Below are 22,348 nucleotides of genomic sequence, written 5' to 3'. Positions count from 1 at the left end.
CTCCACTAGATATTGGAGACCCCCCATCCGACGTCTCGAATCCAAGATGGACCTCACGGAGTACGCCGGTGCCCCCTCGATGTCCAATGGGGGCGGAGGAGTCTCCCTGATCTCACTTTCTTGGAGTGGGCCAGCTACCACCGGCCTGAGAAGAGACACATGGAACGAGGGGTTAATACTTTTATATTCAACAGGAAGTTGTAATTTGTAACACACCTCGTTCAACCTTCTCAGGACTTTAAATGGCCCTACAAACCGACGACCCAGTTTCCGACAGGGCAGGCGGAGGGGCAGGTTTCTGGTAGAGAGCCAGACTCGATCACCAGGTGCGTACACCGGTCCCTCACTGCGGTGGAGATCGGCGCTCGCCTTATGACGACGGAGGGCCCGCTGCAGGTGGACGTGTGCAGCGTTCCATGTCTCCTCCGAGCGCCGCGCCCACTCATCCACCGCAGGAGCCTCGATCTGGCTCTGCTGCCAAGGTGCCAGAACCGGCTGGTAACCTAACACACATTGGAAAGGGGGTAAGGTTAGTGGAGGAATGGCGTAGGGAATTCTGGGCCATCTCGGCCCAGGGAACGTACCTTGCCCACTCCTCCGGCCGGTCCTGGCAGTATGTTCTAAGAAACCTACCCACATCCTGGTTCACGCGCTCCACCTGCCCATTACTCTCCGGGTGGTAACCCGAGGTGAGGCTCACCGAGACCCCCAACCGCTCCATAAAGGCTCTCCAGACCCTGGAGGTAAATTGGGGACCTCGATCAGACACAATATCCTCGGGTACCCCCGTAGTGCCGGAACACATGGGTGAATAGTGCTTCGGCAGTTTGCAGGGCGGTAGGAAGGCCCGGCATGGGGAGCAAACGACAGGCCTTAGAAAACCGGTCCACAACGACCAGTATAGTGGTATTCCCCTGTGAAGGAGGAAGGTCAGTAAGGAAATCCACCGAGAGGTGAGACCATGGTCGTTGTGGAACGGGCAGGGGTAGTAACTTACCCCTAGGCAGATGTCTAGGCGCCTTACACTGGGCGCACACCGAGCAGGAGGAAACATAAACCCTCACATCCCTTGCCAACGTGGGCCACCAGTACTTGGCACTAAGACAGTGCACTGTCCGGCCGCTACCAGGGTGTCCAGAGGAGGGTGACGTGTGAGCCCAATAGATCAATCGATCCCGAACCTCGAGCGGAACGTACTTCCGACCCTCCGGGCATTGCGGTGGACTAGGGTCGGTGCGTAACGCCCGCTCGAGCTCAGCATCGACCTCCCACACTACCGGTGCCACCAGACACGACTCCGGCAGTATGGGAGTGGGCTCCACGGACCTCTCCTCCGTGTCATACCGCCGAGACAGCGCATCTGCCTTACCGTTCTGTGACCCAGGGATGTACGTGATCTTAAATGTAAACCGGGTCAAAAACATATTCCATCTTGCCTGGCGAGGGTTCAGCCTCCTCGCTGCCCAGATGTACTCCAGGTTACGGTGGTCCGTCAAAATGAGGAAAGGGTGTTGAGCCCCCTCAAGCCAGTGCCTCCACACCTTTAGGGCCTGTACCACGGCTAACAGCTCCCTGTCCCCTACGTCATAGTTTCGCTCCGCCGGACTGGAGCTTCTTGGAATAAAAGCACAGGGGCGGAGTTTAGGTGGCGCGCCTGACCGTTGTGAAAGCACGGCTCCTATACCGGCCTCTGACGCGTCCACCTCTACCTGAAATGGCAAAGAGGGATCCGGATGCGCCAGCACCGGGGCCGAGGTAAACAGGTCCTTCAGCCTCCCAAACGCCCTGTCCGCCTCAGCAGAACACTGCAGACGCACCGGACCCCCCTTCAAAAGAGACATGATGGGAGCTGCCACCTGTCCAAAACCCCGGATAAACCTCCGGTAGTAATTCGCAAACCCCAAAAACTGCTGCACCTCCTTCACAGTGGTTGGTGTTTGCCAATTACGCACGGCTGACACCCGGTCTACCTCCATCTTCACCCCTGACGCAGACAACTGATACCCCAAAAAGGAGACCGACTCCTGGAAAAACAGACACTTCTCTGCCTTAACATACAGGTCGTGCTCCACCAGCCTCCGCAACACTCTGCGCACCAGGGCCACATGCTCGACTCGGGTAGGCGAGTACACGAGAATGTCATCTATGTACACAACCACCCCCTGCCCCTGCATGTCCCTGAAGATCTCATCCACGAATGATTGGAAAACTGACGGAGCGTTCATCAACCCGTATGGCATGACAAGATACTCGTAATGGCCCGAGGTGGTACTAAAGGCTGTCTTCCATTCATCGCCCTCCCTGATGCGCACCAAGTTGTACGCGCTCCTGAGATCTAATTTAGTGAAGAAACGCGCCCCATGCAATGACTCAGTCATGGTCGCAATCAGCGGGAGTGGATAACTGTACTTCACCGTGATCTGATTGAGACCACGGTAATCGATGCACGGGCGTAAACCACCATCCTTTTTCTTCACAAAAAAGAAACTCGAGGACGCAGGGGAAGTGGAAGGCCGTATGTATCCTTGTCTCAGAGATTCGTCTATGTAAATCTCCATAGCTTTCTTCTCCTCCTGAGACAGAGGATACACATGGCTCCGTGGGAGCGCAGCTCCTGCCTGGAGGTCTATCGCACAATCTCCCTGCCTATGGGGCGGCAACTGCGTCGCCCTCGACTTACTAAACGCAATAGCCAAATCCCCATACTCAGGGGGAACGTGCAATGCGGGCACCTGGTTTGGACTCTCCACCTAGGTAGCCCCTACGGAAACGCCCAAACATCGACCCACACACTGGTCAGACCACTCCATCAGAGCCCTCTCCTGCCACGAAATAGATGGGTTATGGGTACTCAACCAGGGCATGCCCAGCACCACCGGATACGCAGGTGAGTCGATCAGAAATAGCTGAATCATCTCCTGATGACCCCCCTGCGCACACATCCTAAGTGGCGCAGTGACCTCCCTGATCAAGCTCGCACCCAACGGACGGCTATCTAGGGCATGAACGGGGAAAGGGACATCAACAGGGAGAAGGGGAATCCCTAAGGCTAAACAAAACTTCTTATCAACAAAATTCCCAGCCGCGCCTGAATCTACCAGCGCCTTATGCAGGAAATGAGGTGCTACCTGTGGAAAACGCACAGGTATACAGAAATGTGCAACAGAGAGCTCTGGGTGAGTGGGGCGCCTACTCACCTGGAAGGACTCCCCAGTGCGGGACCTGTCGTCCTCTCCCCTAGAGGCCATCCCCAGCACCTAGCCGCGGTGTGTCCTCCCGACCACAGTTGGTGCAGGAGATGGACCCCCTCGTAAGCCGACCCCTCCTCTCTCTATCGCCAGCGCCCCCGAGCTCCATGGGGCACGGCTCGGAGGCGCTGGAGGGTGAAATGGACGGACCCCCCTCGGAACGTCCGCGGGTAGCTAGCAGGTTATCCAGCCTGATGGACATGTCGACCAACTGGTCGAACGAGAGGCTGGTGTCCCTACAGGCCAGCTCCCGACGGACGTCCTCGCGTAGACTACATCTGTAGTGATCGATGAGAGCCCGCTCATTCCACCCTGCATCCGCCGCTAGAGTACGGAATTCTAGGGCGAACTCCTGGGCACTCCTCTTCCCCTGCCGGAGGAAGACCAGACGCTCCCCCGCCGCTTCCCCTCCGGGGAATGGTCAAACACCGCCCTGAAGCGGCGGGAGAACTCGTCGTAGGTGATGGTGTCCGCGTCGATCCTCCTCCACTCTGCGTTGGCCCATTCCAACGCCTTCCCGGAAAGGCAGGAGATCAGGGCGGACACGCTCTCATGTCCCGAGGGCGCCGGGTGCACGGTGGCCAGGTACAGCTCCACCTGGAGAAGGAATCCCTGACACCCGGCCGCGGTCCCATCGTAGGCCCTCGGGAGCGAGAGTCGAACTCCTCTGGGTTCCGGAGCGGGAATGGGCTGACTTGCCGATGGTGCTGGCAGAGAGGATGGCGGTGGAGGAGTCCCCAGCCTCGGATGGTGGTGATCACCTCCTGCAGTGCGGACCCCATCTGCAGGATCTGGTCACTCTGTTCACGGACCTTGTCCTCCAGCGTCGCCTGGGCTGCTGCGGCTCCTGCTGATTCCATTCTTGATGGTGTGTGATTCTGTCAGGAATGCTGTAGGTGGGTGTAGTGGTGGAATCAAGCGCAGGACACCGAAGTATAGTCCAAAAGACTTTAGTGCAATTTCCAACAAGGAAAAATCGAACAAACTTGCCCGAAGGCGAAACTACGCACGAAGGCGACAAAACAAAAAGGCGCACTAAACATGTGCGTAAAATGCTCCAACACATTGGAGTAAAGCTCAACCGAGCGAATAAGTAATGTACAAGCACAACACACGACAGAAATAAATCAATCACACACAACACTAGACAAACACAACGAGAAACTTATAGGACACTAATTACACTAAACGAGAACAGGTGTCACAACAAACAGACAAAAGCAAACGAACATAGAAACATGCAACGGTGGCAGCTAGTATTCCGGAGACAACGAACGCCGAAGCCTGCCCGAACAAGGAAGAGAGGCAGCCTCGGCCGAAACCGTGACACTACACCGTAACATTTCAATGTGTTTTGTGTGTGGTTAGTGCAATTGAATATAAACTCAGCAAAAAAAGAAACGTCTTCTCACTGTCAACTGCGTTTATTTTCAGCAAACTTAACATGTGTAAATATTTGTACGAACATAACAAGATTCAACAACTGAGACATAAACTGAACAAGTTCCAAAGACATGTGACTAACATAAATGGAATAATGTGTCCCTGAACAAAGGGGGGATCAAAATCAAAAGTAACAGTCAGTATCTGGTGTGGCCACCAGCTGCATTAAGTACTGCAGTGCATCTCCACCTCATAGACTGCACCAGATTTGCCAGTTCTTGCTGTGAGATGTTACCCCACTCTTCCACCAAGGCACCTGCAAGTTCCCAGACATTTCTGGGGGGAATGGCCCTAGCCCTCACCCTCCGATCCAACAGGTCCCAAACGTGCTCAATGGGATTGAGATCCGGGCTCTTCGCTGGCCATGGCAAAACACTGACATTCCTGTCTTGCAGGAAATCACGTACAGAACGAGCAGTATGGCTAGTGGCATTGTCATGCTGTAGGGTCATGTCAGGATGAGCCTTCAGGAAGGGTACCACATGAGGGAGGAGGATGTCTTCCCTGTAACGCACAGTGTTGAGATTGCCTGCAATGACAACAAGCGCAGTCCGATGATGCTGTGACACACCGCCCCAGACCATGACGAACCCTCCACCTCCAAATCGATCCCACTCCAGAGTACAGGCCTCAGTGTAACGCTCACTCCTTCGACGATAAACGCGAATCCGACCATCACCCCTGTTGAGACAAAACTGCGCCTCGTCAGTGAAGATCACTTTTTGCCAGTCCTGTCTGGTCCAGCGACGGTGGGTTTGTGCCCATAGGCGACATTGTTGCCTGTGATGTCTGGTGAGGACCTGCCTTACAACAGGCCTACAAGCCCTCAGTCCAGCCTCTGTCAACCTATTGCAGATAGTCTGAGCACTGATGGAGGGATTGTGCGTTCCTGGTGTAACTCGGGCAGTTGTTATTGAAATCCTGTACCTGTCCCGCAGGTGTGATGTTTGTATGTACCGATCCTGTGCAGGTGTTGTCCGGCCTGTCTCCCTGTAGCGCTGTCTTAGGCATCTCACAGTACAGACATTGCAATTTATTGCCCTGGCCACATCTGCAGTCCTCATGCCTCCTTGCAGCGTGCCTAAGGCACATTCACACAGATGAGCAGGGACCCTGGGCATCTTTCTTTTCGTGTTTTTCAGAGTTAGAACAAAGGCCTCTTTAGTGCCCTAAGTTTTCATAACTGTGACCTTAATTGCCTACCGTCTATAAGCTGTCAGTGTCTTAACAACCGTTCCACAGGTGCATGTTCATTAATTGTTTATGGTTAATTGAACAAGCATGGGAAACAGTGTTTAAACCCTTTACAATGAAGATCTGAAAATGGGACGTTTCTTTTTTTGCTGAGTTTATCTGTGTCTTTCTGACAAACTTCAATGTGTAAATGTCCAGCTGGTTGACAGTTTAATGTACTGCTGTCTTATGTATTTTGCACTGGAGACATGATCTATGACAGAGACATGCTCTATGACAGAGACGTGCTCTATGACAGAGACATGCCCTAATACAGAGACATGCTCTATGACAGAGACATGATCTATGATATTTTACATTTACATTTTAGTCATTTAGCAGACGCTCTTATCCAGAGCGACTTACAGTTAGTGAGTGCATACATTATTTTTTGTATTTTTCATACTGGCCCCCCGTGGGAATCAAACCCACAACCCTGGCGTTGCAAACGCCATGCTCTACCAACTGAGCTACATCCCTGCCGGCCATTCCCTCCCCTACCCTGGACGACGCTAGGCCAATTGTGCGCCGCCCCATGTGTCTCCCGGTCGCGGCCGGCTACGACAGAGCCTGGATTCGAACCAGGATCTCTAGTGGCACAGTTAGCACTGCGCCACTAGGGAGGTTATGACATAGACATGCTCTATGACAGAGACAAGCTCTATGACACTGCATGTTTGAGCTATAGCTGATACACAAGCCTATTGTAGAGTGTTAGAAATTGCGTAATTCAAATCTGGTATTGGAATAAGAGAAAACATAATCAAGAGATATTCAATCCAAGCTAAATGTATTATATGCAAAATGTATGTATGATAAGTATGATGGTTCGTATACGGGCTCACTGAAATACCATGCAGGGCAGACAGAGAACTGATCCATTGTTCTGAGTTCTTCTTCAAATACTCTGACAGAGATAGTTCCCACTCCCTGCTGGCCAATCAGAGTAGAGACTGAGTGTGGTTTAGACTTACTCAGCCAATCTGTTGGCGCACAGGCTGGTCCCAGGCCCTTGGCGCTCCACTGTTGCACACTGTTGCCAGGTGTCTAGTTGTTTTGCAACTTATCCAGAAAGTCAGCACTTTTGCAGTACACGTCCTTGGACGGTTCACAGATCACAATAGAGGCAGTGTTCGTGTCTGTGAGAAATACAAGTCTTATCTCATCCTACCCCCTAACGTTCCTCACATGAATCACAGCTTGTTATGTGAAACAATTTATATCAGTACAGTACAAACCTTTTATGCTTAATCATTAATGCATTCTTTCTAAGCTAGTCATCACATCCAGTTATGAGAAAATAGAACCCCACAAGAGTCTTACAAGATCCCATGCATTATGTACAGCAATGTAGCAGCCTTTCAAAAGCATGAGCTAGACCTAGATGATCTATTGGTCAATGTTGGAAAACATGAAAAGGAAACCAAAGCAACCTATCAGCTTGAGGTACACTGTGTGGACGGCCTTTCCTGAACCAGCTCAGCCACTAACCCCAAGTTCAACCATGAGGAAACCATGACTTGAATTCATGCTCATACAAATACAAGGTTACAGCAACAATATGCAGTTGAAGTCGGAAGTTAACATACAACTTAGCCAACATTTAGCTGACATTTAATTCTAGTAAAAATTCCCTGTCTTAGGTCAGTTAGGATCACCACTTTATTTTAAGAATGTGAAATGTCAGAATAATAGTAGAGTGAATTATTTATTTCAGCTTTTATTTCTTTCATCACATTCCCAGTGGGTCAGAAGTTTACATACACTCAATTAGTATTTGGTAGCATTGCCTTTAAATTGTTGAACTTGGGTCAAAGGTTTCGGGTAGCCTTCCACAAGCTTCTCACAATAAGTTGGGTGAATTTTGGCCCATTCCTCCTGACAGAGCTGGTGTAACTGACTCATGTTTGTAGGCCTCCTTGCTCACACACGCTTTTTCAGTTCAGCCCACACATTTTCTATAGGATTGAGGTCAGGGCTTTGTGATGGCCACTCCAATACCTTGACTCTGTTGTCTTTAAGCCATTTTGTCACAACTTTGGAAGTATGCTTGGGGTCATTGTCCATTTGGACGACCCATTTGCGACCAAGCTTTAACTTCCTGACTGATGTCTTGAGATGTTGTTTCAATATATCCACATAATTGTCCTTCCTCATGATGCCATCTATTTTGTGAAGTGCACCAGTCCCTCCTGCAGCAAAGCACCCCCACAGCATGATGCTGCCACCCCGTGCTTCAAAGTTGGGATGGTGTTCTTCAGCTTGCAAGTCCCCCCTTTTCCTCCAAAAATAACGATGGTCATTATGGCCAAACAGTTCTATTTTTGTTTCATCAGACCAGAAGACATTTCTCCAAAAAGTACGATCTTTGTCCCCATGTGCAGTTGCAAACCGTAGTCTGGCTTTTTTATGGCGGTTTTGGAGCAGTGGCTTCTTCCTTGCTGAGCGGCCTTTCAGGTTAGGTCGATATAGGACTCGTTTTACTGTGGATATCGTTATTTTTGTACCTGTTTCCTCCAGCATCTTCACAAGGTCCTTGTTGTTCTAGAGTTGATTTGCACTTTTCGCACCAAAGTACGTTCATCTCTAGGAGACAGAACGCGTATCCTTCCTAAGCAGTATGACGGCTGCATGGTCCCATGGTGTTTATACTTGTGCACTATTGTTTGTACAGATGAATATGGTACCTTCAGGTGTTTGGAAATTGCTCCCAAGGATGAACCAGACTTGTGGAGGTCTACAAATTTTTTTTGCTCAGGTGTTGGCTGATTTCTTTTCATTTTCCCATTATGTCAAGCAAAGAGGCACTGAGTTTGAATGTAGGCCTTGAAATACATCCACAGGTACACCTCCAATTGACTCAAATTATGTAAATTAGCCGATCAGAAGCTTCTAAAGCCCTGAAATCATTTTCTGTAATTTTCCAAGCTGTTTAAAGGCACAGTCAACTTAGTGTATGTAAATTACTGACCCACTGGAATTGTGATACAGTGAATTATAAGTGAAATAATCTGTCTGTAAATTACTTGTGTCATGCACAAATTAGATGTCCTAAACGACTTGCCAAACCAATAGTTTGTTAACAAGAAATGTGTGGATTGGTTGAAAAACGACTTCAACTGTACATATGGCCTCCAGCATGTTGATTTTGTAGTTGTGTGGCATTGCTGCCGTGTCTTTGAAATGTGTGTGTTTATTAAATACAAAAAGTGCTTTGCTTTGTAAATTTGTAACATGGTTGACAAAGCCCTTGGCACTATTTTCCTTCCGTGCTGTTGTGTAACCCGGTGAAGGCTGTCTAATTTCTGAACTCTTCTCATTGGCTGAAGAGGTTCATCAATATCAGGTGTGAGACCTGGGTGTGGCCGCAGAGAGGAAGGAGCACATGAGAGGGAATAGAGCTAGTTTGACCCAGTTTTTGAAGAATAATTAAAGTTTGATGTCCAGTTTCACTCTGACTTTCTCCTGCCCCTGTCTTGTTGTAAGTATATACTGTACTGTTGATGATGAACGTTGGGTGATGTTTGTCCATCTGGTTCAGTAACCTACATGTTGAATGGGCTTTGTCTTTTTTTAACTCTAAAGAAAAGAGTTACCTGGTGGTGGTTTGCTCATTTCCACATTTGCCAGCTCAACCTGGATTTTTAGAACATGTGTATGTGTTAGAGAGAGATCCTAATGCTCCTGTTGAAAGCTGGGGTGGCATAGCATGGCAGTGTTACACATTGATAAAATACATTTAGCAAGATATATTTATTGTAATAAGACCAATGATAATAATGAATTATAATCATGTTGAACGTTGGTATTCACCATATAGTAGCTATTTTGTTAGTACAATCATTAACCCCCCTCACCCTAAACTACACCATGTTATTTCATGTGAAGGGAATCGCCACACCATAACTATTTATAGTCATTATTTATTGAGAAATAAACCCATAACAGGACATGATTTTCAAATATCCCCTTTCCCCCACAATGGACATGGCAGGGAATAATTTAACAATACCAAAAAAAATACACAAAATAGAAAATTACTAAATATAACATTTTGGTTAAATGGTCAATTGGAAAGAAACATATCCAGATATTATTTATGCATAAAAGCATGCATAAAATGATTAACCAATAATTCAATCATAAACAATAGCCACATCAATCCTTTGAATTAATTAAAATAAACCATCAACACATGATTAATAAACTAAAATAAAAAGATCTCAATAACTGTAGTAGCTCAAAGAATATGCATCCATTCAATAGCAGACATACTTAGTAAATATCTGTGTAATAAAGGACTTTTTGATAAGATATGAAAATTCAGACCAATTAAATAAACCGAAAAATATATGACAACACTCAAAATTGCATATAATATACTGACTACACCATTTCAATAGAGGCTTGCTATTCCAAAAGTAGAGTAAGGCAACATTTCAGAGAAATAGAATGGAAACTTTGGTAAACAGCAACAATTGGACCATGACAAGGTTAAAGTTTTCCCTCTAGCATATTTATTTCCCTCTATCTATATGTGGTGGCTGGACCTGTGTAGGCTACCACCAGAGAACAGGAGTAGCAAGTCAGAAACATACAATCTGGACTATTAATAACATGACTCAGCACCCTTATAGTTCAGCGCATTTGTAGAAACTGAATGGTGTTAAATGTCAACATTTCAACATTAAAATAGTAATTTATATTCACTACATTAATATAAGTACATTTGAAAAATTTGAAAATGCAATACCCTATTAATAAGAAAAAATTGAATTAAGAAGACAAAAGACATTTAAAAATGAACATGGTTAAGAATTATTGTAAACACTAGGACACATTACTAGCCTGAAGAAATCTGGTGTGTTTGTGATAAAATTCCACTCCTTGCCTCTCCTTGGTGCATTTATCAAGAAGGCACACCAGTGAACCACCACAAGAACCTGTTCTTCCTCAGGCGGCTGAAAGAAACTTGGCATAGCCCTTCAGATCCTCACAAGCTTCTACTGTATCACCACCTGGTACGGCAGCTGCACCGCCCTCCACCACAAGGCTTTACAGAGGGTGGGAAGACTACACAGTCCATCACTGGGGGCGAGCTCTGAAGCATTAAGACTGCTGAACTGCTTATCAATGACTGTCTACCTGCAATCACTGGCTGTCTATGCACACCACTCCAAACATTCCCACCCACACACACTCATATTCATTCATTTACACACTCACACAGTGTATCCTGTGCACGTGACGAATGATTCTTGTCATGCCATACAGCCAGACTGTTTGGCATGACAAGGAGTGGAATGTTAGCACAAACACACTGGATTTCTCCAGGTTAACCAAGACTATAACAGTTTTAAGTTTTAATCATCATAGACTTTCTGCTGTCATGTCTCCCAACACTCCAATGCGGATTAGGAGCATAATGACTGTAGTATTCTCATATCCTGCTCCTGAAGAGGGCCCACTTGCTGCCCTTTGTCCAGCGGTCGAGGACCAACCCAAGCCATCCCATTCATCAGTGGGAAGCTGCTGCTGCCATTGGTAGAAGAATGTGATTAGAAATGTTATTGTAAATGTACATACTTCCCATCAAAATGCAGAAGAATACACACTACCGGAGCGCCAAGTCTAGGTCCAAAAGGCTTCTTAACAGCTTCTACCCCCAAGCCATAAGACTCCTGGCTACCTGGACTATTTGCATTGTCCCCCCCCCCCCTTTTTACACTGCTGCTACTCTCTGTTTACCATCTATGCATAGTCACTTTAATTATACCTACATGTACATATTACCGCAATTACCTCGACTAACAGGTGGCCCCACACATTGACTCTGTACCGGTACCCCCTGTATACAGCCTCGCTACTGTTATTTTTAGTGTTATTTTACAGCTTTTATTTTTTAGTTATCTATTGTTTACTTAACACTTATTTTCTTAAAACTGCATTGTTGGTTAGGTCTTGTAAGTAAGCATTTCACTGGAAGGTCTACACCTGTTGTATTCGGAGAATGTGACGAATAACATTTGATTTGATTTCACTATGGGAATACACACTGAATACACACATAAGAATACACTCTCTGTCCACAAAACTGCACTGAACTCTGCGACAATACTTTACAATATTAATATTGTAGTGGGAATGATCTTGTAACTGATCTTTCAATGTATTGTATGATGTCTGTAAGAAGGCAGTGATTGTTTATGCAACAAAATAATTAAGAAGTTTAAAGAAAAAAGTGGGAGCAATGAAATGCACGCAATATTCCAAACACGCTGAAATGAGTTGAACTTTTGATGGACAGACAAATACTTCATGTGTTCTGTCTGTACAAGACGTAAGTGCGGGCCGTCTATTTGAAATATTAGGGTTATTTTGAGGAACTTTACATTTTTCAGGTACTCATAGTGGGAGAGTAATAATAATAATGTAATACAGTTGAAGTCGGAAGTTACATACACCTTAGCCAAATACATTTAAACTCAGTTTTTCACAATTCCTAACATTTAATCCTAGTAAAAATGTCCTATCTTAGGTCAGTTAGGATCACCACTTTATTTTAAGAATGTGAAATGTCAGAATAATAGTAGAGAGAATGATTTATTTCAGCTTTTATTTATTTCATCACATTCCCAGTGGGTCAGAAGTTTACATACACTCAATTAGTATTTGGTAGCATTGCCTTTAAATTGTTGAACTTGGGTCAAACATTTTGGGTAGCCTTCCACAAGCTTCCCACAATAAGTTGGGTGAATTTTGGCCCATTCCTCCTGACAGAGCTTGTGTAACTGAGTCAGGTTTGTAGGCCTCCTTGCTCACACACGCTTTTTCAGTTCTGCCCACACATTTTCTATAGGATTGAGGTCAGGGCTTTGTGATGGCCATTGCAATACCTTGACTTTGTTGTCCTTAAGCCATTTTGCCAAAACTTTGGAAGTATGCTTGGGGTCATTGTCCATTTGGAAGACCCATTTGCGACCAAGCTTTAACTTCCTGACTGATGTCTTGAGATGTTGCGTCAATATATTCACAGAATTTTCCTTCCTCATGATGCCATCTATTTTGTGAAGTGCACCAGTCCCTCCTGCAGCAAAGCACCCCCACAGCATGATGCTGCCACCCCCGTGCTTCACGGGTGGGATGGTGTTCTTCGGCTTGCAAGCTCCCCCTTTTTCCTCCAAACATAACGATGGTCATTATGGCCAAACAGTTCTATTTTTCTGTCATCAGACCAGAGGACATTTCCAAAAAGTACGATCTTTGTCCCCATGTGCAGCTGCAAACCGTAGTCTGTCTTATTTATGGAGGTTTTGGAGCAGTGGCTTATTCCTTGCTGAGCAGCCTTTCAGGTTATGTCGATATAGGACTCATTTTACTGTGGATATAGATACTTTTGTACCTGTTTCCTCCAGCATCTTCACAAGGTCCTTTGCTGTTGTTCTGGGATTGATTTGCACTTTTCGCACCAAAGTACGTTCATCTCTAGGAGACAGAACGCGTCTCCTTCCTGAGCGGTATGACGGCTGCGTGGTCCCATGGAGTTTATACTTGCGTACTATTGTTTGTACAGATGAACGTGGTACCTTCAGGCATTTGGAAATTGCTCCCAAGGATGAACCAGACTTGTGGAGGTCTACAATGTTTTTTTTGAGGTCTTGGCTGATTTCTTTTGATTTTCCCATGATGTCAAGCAAAGAGGCACTGAGTTTGAAGGTAGGCCTTGAAAAACATCAACAGGTACACCTCCAATTGACTCAAATTATGTCAATTAGCCTATCAGAAGCTTCTAAAGCCATGACATAATTTCCTGGAATATTCCAAGCTGTTTAATGGCAAAGTCAACTTAGTGTTTGTAAACTTCTGACCCACTGGAATTGTGATACAGTGAAATAATTTGTCTGTAAACAATTGTTGGAAAAATTACTTGTGTCATGCACAAAGTAGATGTCCTAACCGATTTGCCAAAACTATAGTTTGTTAACAAGAAATTTGTGGCGTGGTTTTAATGACTCCAACCTAAGGTTATGTAAACTTCCGACTTCAACTGTGTATTACATTTATCAAACGCTTTAATCCAAAGGGATTATATATATTTATGTATATGTTTTTATGTATGGGTGGTCCTGGGAAGTGAACCCACTATCCTGGTGTTGCAAGCGCCATGCTTTACCAACTGAGCTACAGGGGACTAGAAGAGTTTGATCTTACCCAGGTCCTGGACAAGACGAGGTTCATGTTTTTGGAGAGCTTTGTAGAAGGCAGATTTCGCTCTTGTTCCTCCTGCTTGTACAGCATCAAACATTAGTCTTATTTGTTTCTCAGTGTTATCAGCACTGCAGATTCTTGAATACAATTCATCTTCGATCACTTCCTCCATAACGAGGTCATCTGCTACATGTTGCACCATCTTGACCCTCTGAATGAGATCAGCCATGTGCTTATCCACAAAAGCTGCATCTGTGAGCTGGTTCAGTTCAGCCTCAGCACCTGAGATTCATATCAGAAAATGCTTACACAACTAGGTCATATTATTAGAGCCATATTCAACTAAATCCCTGAAGAAAAGATATGTTCTACATAACAAGCCAGTAAATACACCAAAACATATTTAATGACCAGAATGTGTCTCTCTTAACAAGACTGATCACTTGATGCTCTACATAAAAATAACAATGATTGATTATTTTGCGTAAGACAAGACTAAAACACATTCCATATCAGAGGTATAGCCATAGACAATGAGAGAGAAAACAAAACCCTACCTGGATTAGGGTTGATTGGATTGACTTGAGGTGGTACGAAATCTGAAGTTGTGGAGAAGAAAATCAAATCAGATGTATTTTATCCCTTGTGTTGAATACAGTTTAAATATGTAGGGGGCGAGGAGTGTACAGTGTGTTGAATACAGTTTAAATAAGGAGGGGTGTACAGTGTGTTGTATACAGTTTAAATAAGTAGGGGGCGAGGGGTGTACAGTGTGTTGTATACAGTTTAAATAAGTAGGGGGTGAGGGGTGTACAGTGTATTGTATAGAGTTTAAATAAGTAGGGCTGAGGGGTGTACAGGTTAATAACAAACTGGCATTTGATCTAACCTGCTGGAACCAGACACTCCCACACTCTTTGGTCGTTACTTCCTCTGTCTAAAAGACTCAGTCTGATGTTCTCTGCACCTGAAATGCAGTCCAAAAACACCTGAAATGTGGGGTGGAAGTTTGGGCTATAGTCATAGTCAAACTGCCCACTCTGAAACACAAAATGAAAAATAACATTAGCCAAATATAGACAGAAACAGAGAGCTAGAAATAAATGTAGCTGGCCATAAAGCACATTTAACTTTTTTTTTCCTGTGGGAACTTCATGGTGTCAGGTATATGCACATAAAAACCACTAATCAAACCCAACACCACAAACCAGTAATAGCACATTACAAAGGAATACTTACACTGAGTGTACAAAACATTAAGGACACCTTCCTAATATTGAGTCACACCCCCACTTCCCACAGTAGTGTCAATTTGGCTGGATGTCCTTTGAGTGGTGGACCATTCTTGATACACACAGTAAACTGTTGAGCGTGAAAAACCCAGCAGTGTTGCAGTTCTTGACACAAACCAACTACCATACCCCGTTCAAAAGGCACTTCAATCTTTTGTCTTGCCCATTCACCCTCTATCTCAATTGTCTCAAGGCTTAAAAATCATTATTTAACCTGTCTCCTCCCCTTCATCTACACTGATTGAAGTGGATTTAACAAGTGACATCAATAAAGGATCATAGCTTTCACCTAGATGCACCTGGTCAGTCTTTCATGGAAAGAGCAAGTGTCCTTAATGTTTTGTACACTTAGTGCATATAGGAATGTATGGTTGTGTGTGATGGCCATGCTTACTTTTGGCTGTATCCTAGAATTTGCCACCAGCTCACAGCAGAGACCATATGTTCCTCTAGGACTCAATGTGCAGTTGGAGCTGGATTTAATGAAAGTACTCCCCTTCTGTTGATGTTCCACCTTCGAAGAATATAGGTGCATTACTTCAGAGCAAACTGATCAAATACACTGCTCATAAAAATAAAGGGAACACTAAAATAACACATCCTAGATCTGAATGAATGAAATAATCTTATTAAATACTTTTTTCTTTATATAGTTGAATGTGCTGACAACAAAATCACACAAAAATTATCAATGGAAATCAAATGTATCAATCCATGGAGGTCTGGATTTGGAGTCACCCTCAAAATTAAAGTGGAAAACCACACTACAGGCTGATCCAACTTTGATGTAATGTCCTTAAAACAAGTCAAAATGAGGCTCAGTAGTGTGTGTGGCCTCCATGTGCCTGTATGACCTCCCTACAATGCCTGGGCATGCTCCTGATGAGGTGGCGGATGGTCTCCTGAGGGATCTCCTCCCAGACCTGGACTAAAGCATCCGCCAACTCCTGGACAGTCTGTGGTGCAACGTGGCGTTGGTGGATGGAGGGAGACATGATGTCCCAGATGTGCTCAATTGGATTCAGGTCTGGGGAACGGGCGGGCCAGTCCATAGCATCAATGCCTTCCTCTTGCAGGAACTGCTGACACACTCCAGCCACATGAGGTCTAGCATTGTCTTGCATTAGGAGGAACCCAGGGCCAACCGCACCAGCATATGGTCTCACAAGGGGTCTGAGGATCTCATCTCGGTACCTAATGGCAGTCAGGCTACCTCTGGCGAGCACATGGAGGGCTGTGCGGCCCCCCAAAGAAATGCCACCCCACACCATGACTGACCCACCGCCAAACCGGTCATGCTGGAGGATGTTGCAGGCAGCAGAATGGAGTCTGTTTCTGACTGTTTGAGCAGACACATGCACATTTGTGGCCTACTGGAGGTCATTTTGCAGGGCTCTGGCAGTGCTCCTCCTGCTCCTCCTTGCACAAAGGCGGAGGTAGCGGTCCTGCTGCTGGGTTGTTGCCCTCCTACTGTCACGTCTGTCACGTGCTCAGTGTGAACCTGCTTTCATCTGTGAAGAGCACAGGGCGCCAGTGGCGAATTTGCCAATCTTGGTGTTCTCTGGCAAATGCCAAACGTCCTGCACAGTGTTGGGCTGTAAGCACAACCCCCACCTGTGGACGTCGGGCCCTCATACCACCCTCATGGAGTCTGTTTCTGACTGTTTGAGCAGACACATGCACATTTGTGGCCTACTGGAGGTCATTTTGCAGGGCTCTGGCAGTGCTCCTCCTGCTCCTCCTTGCACAAAGGCGGAGGTAGCGGTCCTGCTGCTGGGTTGTTGCCCTCCTACGGCCTCCTCCACATCTCCTGATGTACTGGCCTGTCTCCTTGTAGCGCCTCCATGCTCTGGACACTACGCTGACAGACACAGCAAACCTTCTTGCCACAGCTCGCATTGATGTGCCATCCTGGATGAGCTGCACTACCTGAGCCACTTGTGTGGGTTGTAGACTCTGTCTCATGCTACCACTAGAGTGAAAGCACCGCCAGAATTCAAAAGTGACCAAAACATCAGCCAGGAAGCATAGGAACTGAGAAGTGGTCTGTGGTCACCACCTGCAAAACCAGTCCTTTATTGGGGGTGTCTTGCTAATTGCCTATAATTTCCACCTGTTGTCTATTCCATTTGCACAACAGCATGTGAAATTTATTGTCAATCAGTGTTGCTTCCTAAGTGGACAGTTTGATTTCACAGAAGTGTGATTGACTTGGAGTTACATTGTGTTGTTTAAGTGTTCCCTTTATTTTTTTGAGCAGTGTACATTCACACTAACAGTTCTGATAGAAATCAAGTAATGGTAATGAGCCATTTTACCACCATTTATCCAGCTATAGCAATATCTAGGTTCATTTTCATTCTACAAAACAGCTCTTGCAGTGTGCAGAATGAATTCCTTCTTACTGTAAATATTACCTCACAAAGTGGCACATTCTTGGGCAACAAAATAACATTCAGTGTGCGCTTCTGGGATCTGTTCCCTTGTGGTCGGAGGAACAGCAGCACCTGGCTTCGCACCGGGAGGAAGGAGAACCAATTTCCGATGAGGCCAAAGAGGGAGAGGTGTGTGATGTTTACAATCACGTGTGTAGCAGTTGTCTTGAGTGGCTGAACAATCTCCATGTTGCCATCAGTTACATGGGCCACGGACAAAATGTCATTCTCCCCTGCAGAACAAGAACAATGCTTTAATTGACTAAGTCTCATCCAAATTATGTATTATTATTGAATGTATTATTCAATGGTAGTGTCATGTTATACAGTGGCTTGCGAAAGTATTCACCCCCCTTGGCATTTTTCCTATTTTGTTGCCTTACAACCTGGAATTAAAATGGAGTTTTTGGGGGTTTGTATCATTTGATTTACAAAATATGCCTACACTTTGAAGATGCACAATATTTTTTATTGTGAAACAAACAAGAAATAAGACAACAAAACAGAAAATTTGAGCATGCATATCTATTCACCCCCCCAAAGTCAATACTTTGTAGAGCCACCTTTTGCAGCAATTTCAAGTTGGATGGGTTCCACTGGTGTACAGCAATCTTTAAGTCATACCACATATTCTCAATTGGATTGAGGTCTGGGCATTGACTAGGCCATTCCAAGACATTTAAATGTTTCCCCTTAAACCACTCGAATGTTGCTTTAGCAGGATGCTTAGGGTCATTGTCCTGCTGGAAGGTGAACCTCCGTCCCAGTCTCAAATCTCTGGAAGACTGAAACAGGTTTCCCTCAAGAATGTCCATGTATTTAGCGCCATCCATCATTCCTTCAATGGAAAACATCCCCACAGCATGATGCTGCCACCACCATGCTTCACTGGGGATGAGAGGTGTTGGGTTTGCACCAGACATAGCGTTTTCCTTGATGGCCAAAAAGCTCAATTTTAGTCTCATCTGACCAGAGTACCTTCTTCCATATGTTTGGGGAGTCTCCCACATGCCTTTTGGCGAACACCAAACGTGTTTGCTTATTTTTTTCTTTAAGCAATGGCTTTTTTCTGGCCACTCCTCCGTAAAGCCCAGCTCTGTGGAGTGTATGGCTTAAAGTGGTCCTATGGACAAATACTCCAATCTCCGCTGTGGAGCTTTGCAGCTCCTTCAGGGTTATCTTTGGTGTCTTTGTTGCCTCTCTGATTAATGCCCTTGCCTGGTCCGTGAGTTTGGGTGGGCGGCTCTCTCTTCCCAGGTTTGTTGTGGTGCCATATTCTTTCCATTTTTTAATAATGGATTTAAAGGTGCTCCGTGGGATGTTCAAAGTTTCTGATATTTTTTTATTACCCAACCCTGATCTGTATTTCTCCACAACTTTGTCCCTGACCTGTTTGGAGAGCTCCTTGGTCTTCATGGTGCCGCTTGCTTGGTGGTGCCCCTTGCTTAGTGGTGTTGCAGACTCTGGGGCCTTTCAGAACAGGTGTATATATACTGAGATCATGTGACAAATCATGTGACACTTAGATTGCACACAGGTGGACTTTATTTAACTAATTATGTGACTTCTGAAGGTAATTGGTTGCACCAGATCTTATTTAGGGGCTTCATAGCAAAGGGGGTGAATACATATGCACGCACCACTTTTCCATTATTTATTTTTTAGCATTTTTTTAAACAAGTTATTTTTTTCATTCCACTTCACTAATTTGGACTATTTTGTGTATGTCCATTACATGAAATCCAAATAAATATCCATTTAAATTACAGGTTGTAATACAACAAAATAGGAAAAACGCCAAGGAGGATGATTACCTTTGCAAGGCACTTTACCCATTTTATTATTTTATTATTAGAATAATCTTTATATTGTGTATGTATAAAACAATCAATATACTGAAATAATGCATCACTTACCTTCCCACATACATTGATGCATCACTTACCATCACAGATACAGTGATGCATCACTTACCATCACACATGGCGCCATAGGGGATGGCAGTCGTTTTACGGGCTACTAACCATCTGTGCTATTTTGTTAGTTTTTTCACAGTGTTTGTTACTTATTTTGTACATAATATTGCTGCTACCGTCTCTTATAACCGAAAAGAGCTTCTGGATATCAGAACAGCGATTACTCACCTCTAACTGGACAAATATGTTTTATTTAATGCGTCCGACGCGAAGGATATACTGCTTCTCCAAGACCAGGCCCAAATCCCCGTCAATCGCGTCAATAAAATAAGGAAATACAGGGGGAGGAGATCGGGGTGCCTTGTGAGAATTTGTAGGCAGTGGGTAACCCGCCTCACCATCCGTTCTATTGGCAACGTGCAATCACTGGAAAATAAGCTGGATGATCTCCGTTCGAGACTATCCTACCAACGGGACATTAAAAACTGTAATATCTTATGTTTCACCAAGTCGTGGCTGAACGATGACACTGGCAGGGTTTTCCATGCATTGGAAGGACAGAACAGCTACGTCTGGTCAATAACAGCTGGTGTGATGTCTAATATTAAAGAAGTCTCGAGGTATTGCTCGCCTGAGGTAGAGTACCTCATGATAAGCTGTAGACCACACTATCTACCAAGAGTTTTCATCTATATTCTTCGTAGCCGTCTTTTTACCACCACAAACCGATGCTGGCACTAAGACCGCACTCAACGAGCTGTATAAGGACATAAGCAAACAAGGAAATGCTCATCCTAGTGGCCAGGTATTTTAATGCAGGCAAACATAAATCCGTTGTATCTAATTTCTACCAGCATGTCACATGTGCAACCCACAAAAATTATTCTAAAAACTCTACACCACCTTTACTCCACACACAGAGATGCATACAAAGCTATATCCTCCTGATTCCTGCTTACAAGCAAAAACTAAAGCAGGAAGTACCAGTGACTTGCTCAATACGGAAGTGGTCAGATGACGCGGATGCTATGCTACAGGACTGTTTTGCTAGCACAGACTGGAATATGTTCCGGGATTCATCCAATGGCATTGAGGAGTATACTACCTCAGTCACCGGCCTCATCAATTAGTGCATCGACGACGTCGTCCCCACAGTGACCGTGCGTACATATCCCAACCAGAAGCCATGGATTGCAGGGAACATCCGTACCGAGCTAAAGGCTAGAGCTGCTGCTTTCAAGGAGCGGGACACTAATCCGGATGCTTTTAAGAAATCCCGCTATGCCCTCAGACGAACAAAGCGTCAATACAGAACTAAGATTGAATCCTACTACACCGGCTCTGACGCTCGTCGGATGTGGCAGGGCTTGCAAACTATTATGGACTACAAAGGAAAACTCAGCCACAAGCTGCCCAGTGACGCAAGCCTACCAGACGAGCTACATTTATTTTATGCTCGCTTCGAGGTAAGCAACACTGAAGCATGCATGAGAGCACCAGCTGTTCCGGACGACTGTGTGATCACGCTCTCGATGTGAGCAAGACCTTTAAACAGGTCAACATTCACAAGGCCGCGGGGCCAGATGGATTACCAGGACATGTACTCAGAGCATGCGCGGACAAACTGGCAAGTGTCTTCACTGACATTTTCAACCTCTCCCTGACCGAGTCTGTAATTCCTAAGTTTCAAGCAGACCACCATAGTCCCTGTGCCCAAGAAAGCAAAGGTAACCTGCCTAAATGACTACTGCCCCATAGCACTCACGTCAGTAGCCATGAAGTGCTTTGAAAGGCTGGTCATGACTCACATCAACACCATCACCCGGAAACCCTAGACCCACTCCAATTCGCATACCGCCCCAACAGATCCACACCATCATTAAGTTTGCTGACGACACAACAGCCTGATCACTGACAATGATGAGACAGCCTATAGGGAGGAAGTCAGAGTCCTGGCAGTGTGGTGGAGGGCCAAACAAAAAGGAGGGCCAAACAAGCCCCCATTAACATTGACGGGGCTGTAGTGGAGCGGGTCAAGAGTTTCAAGTTCCTTGGTGTCCACATCACCAACAAACTATCATGGTCCAAACACACCAAGACAGTCGTGAGGTTACGACAACACCTTTTCCCCCAAAGGAGACTGAAAAGATTTGGCATGGGTCCCCAGATCCTCAAGAAGTTCTACAGCTGCAACATCGAGAGCATCCTGATCGGTTGCATCACCACCTGGTATGGCAACTGCTCTGCATCCGACCGTAAGGCGCTACAGAGGGTAGTGCATACGGCCCAGTACATCACTGGGGCCAAGCTTCCTGCCATCCAGGACCTATATACCAGGTGTCAGAGGAAGGCCCAAAGAATTGTCAAAGACTCCAGTCACCCAAGTCATAGACTGTTCTCTCTGCTACCGCACGGCAAGCGGTACCGGAGCGCCAAGTCTAGGTCCAAAAGGATCCTTAACAGCTTCTACCCCCAAGCCATTAGACTGCTGAACAATGAATCAAAATGGCCACCCAGACTATTTACATTGACACCCCCCTTTGTTTTTACACTGCTGCTACTTGCTGTTTATT

At 45.6% G+C, this 22,348-nt stretch overlaps 1 protein-coding gene across 1 annotated transcript; it reads right to left on the bottom strand.

The window, feature by feature from the left end:
* Nucleotides 1–14,115: 14,115 nt before the first annotated feature.
* Nucleotides 14,116–15,959, bottom strand: LOC121551802. Its single transcript, XM_041864517.1, has 4 exons — nucleotides 15,819–15,959; nucleotides 15,022–15,172; nucleotides 14,690–14,731; nucleotides 14,116–14,414 (listed from the first exon to the last, which is right to left on the bottom strand). Exons 1-4 carry the CDS (start codon nucleotides 15,957–15,959, stop codon nucleotides 14,116–14,118), a joined length of 633 nt encoding a protein of 210 aa, XP_041720451.1.
* Nucleotides 15,960–22,348: the final 6,389 nt, after the last annotated feature.

This window comes from Coregonus clupeaformis, chromosome 35 (genome assembly GCF_020615455.1).
Source record: "Coregonus clupeaformis isolate EN_2021a chromosome 35, ASM2061545v1, whole genome shotgun sequence".
NCBI lineage: Eukaryota > Metazoa > Chordata > Actinopteri > Salmoniformes > Salmonidae > Coregonus > Coregonus clupeaformis.
The sequence above is the reverse complement of the archived record's forward strand: the minus strand, read 5'-3'. Positions and strand labels throughout refer to the sequence as shown.

Bases quoted from the DNA above. Each gene is read 5' to 3' on its own strand.
- LOC121551802 (XM_041864517.1), bottom strand. From the start codon at position 15,959: ATGCACCTATATTCTTCGAAGGTGGAACATCAACAGAAGGGGAGTACT. The intron at 15,173-15,818 runs GTAAGCATGGCC...TTTGTGTTTCAG, and splicing joins ATTCTAGGATACAGCCAAAA to AGTGGGCAGTTTGACTATGA. The intron at 14,732-15,021 runs GTTAGATCAAAT...CCACAACTTCAG, and splicing joins GGAGTGTCTGGTTCCAGCAG to ATTTCGTACCACCTCAAGTC.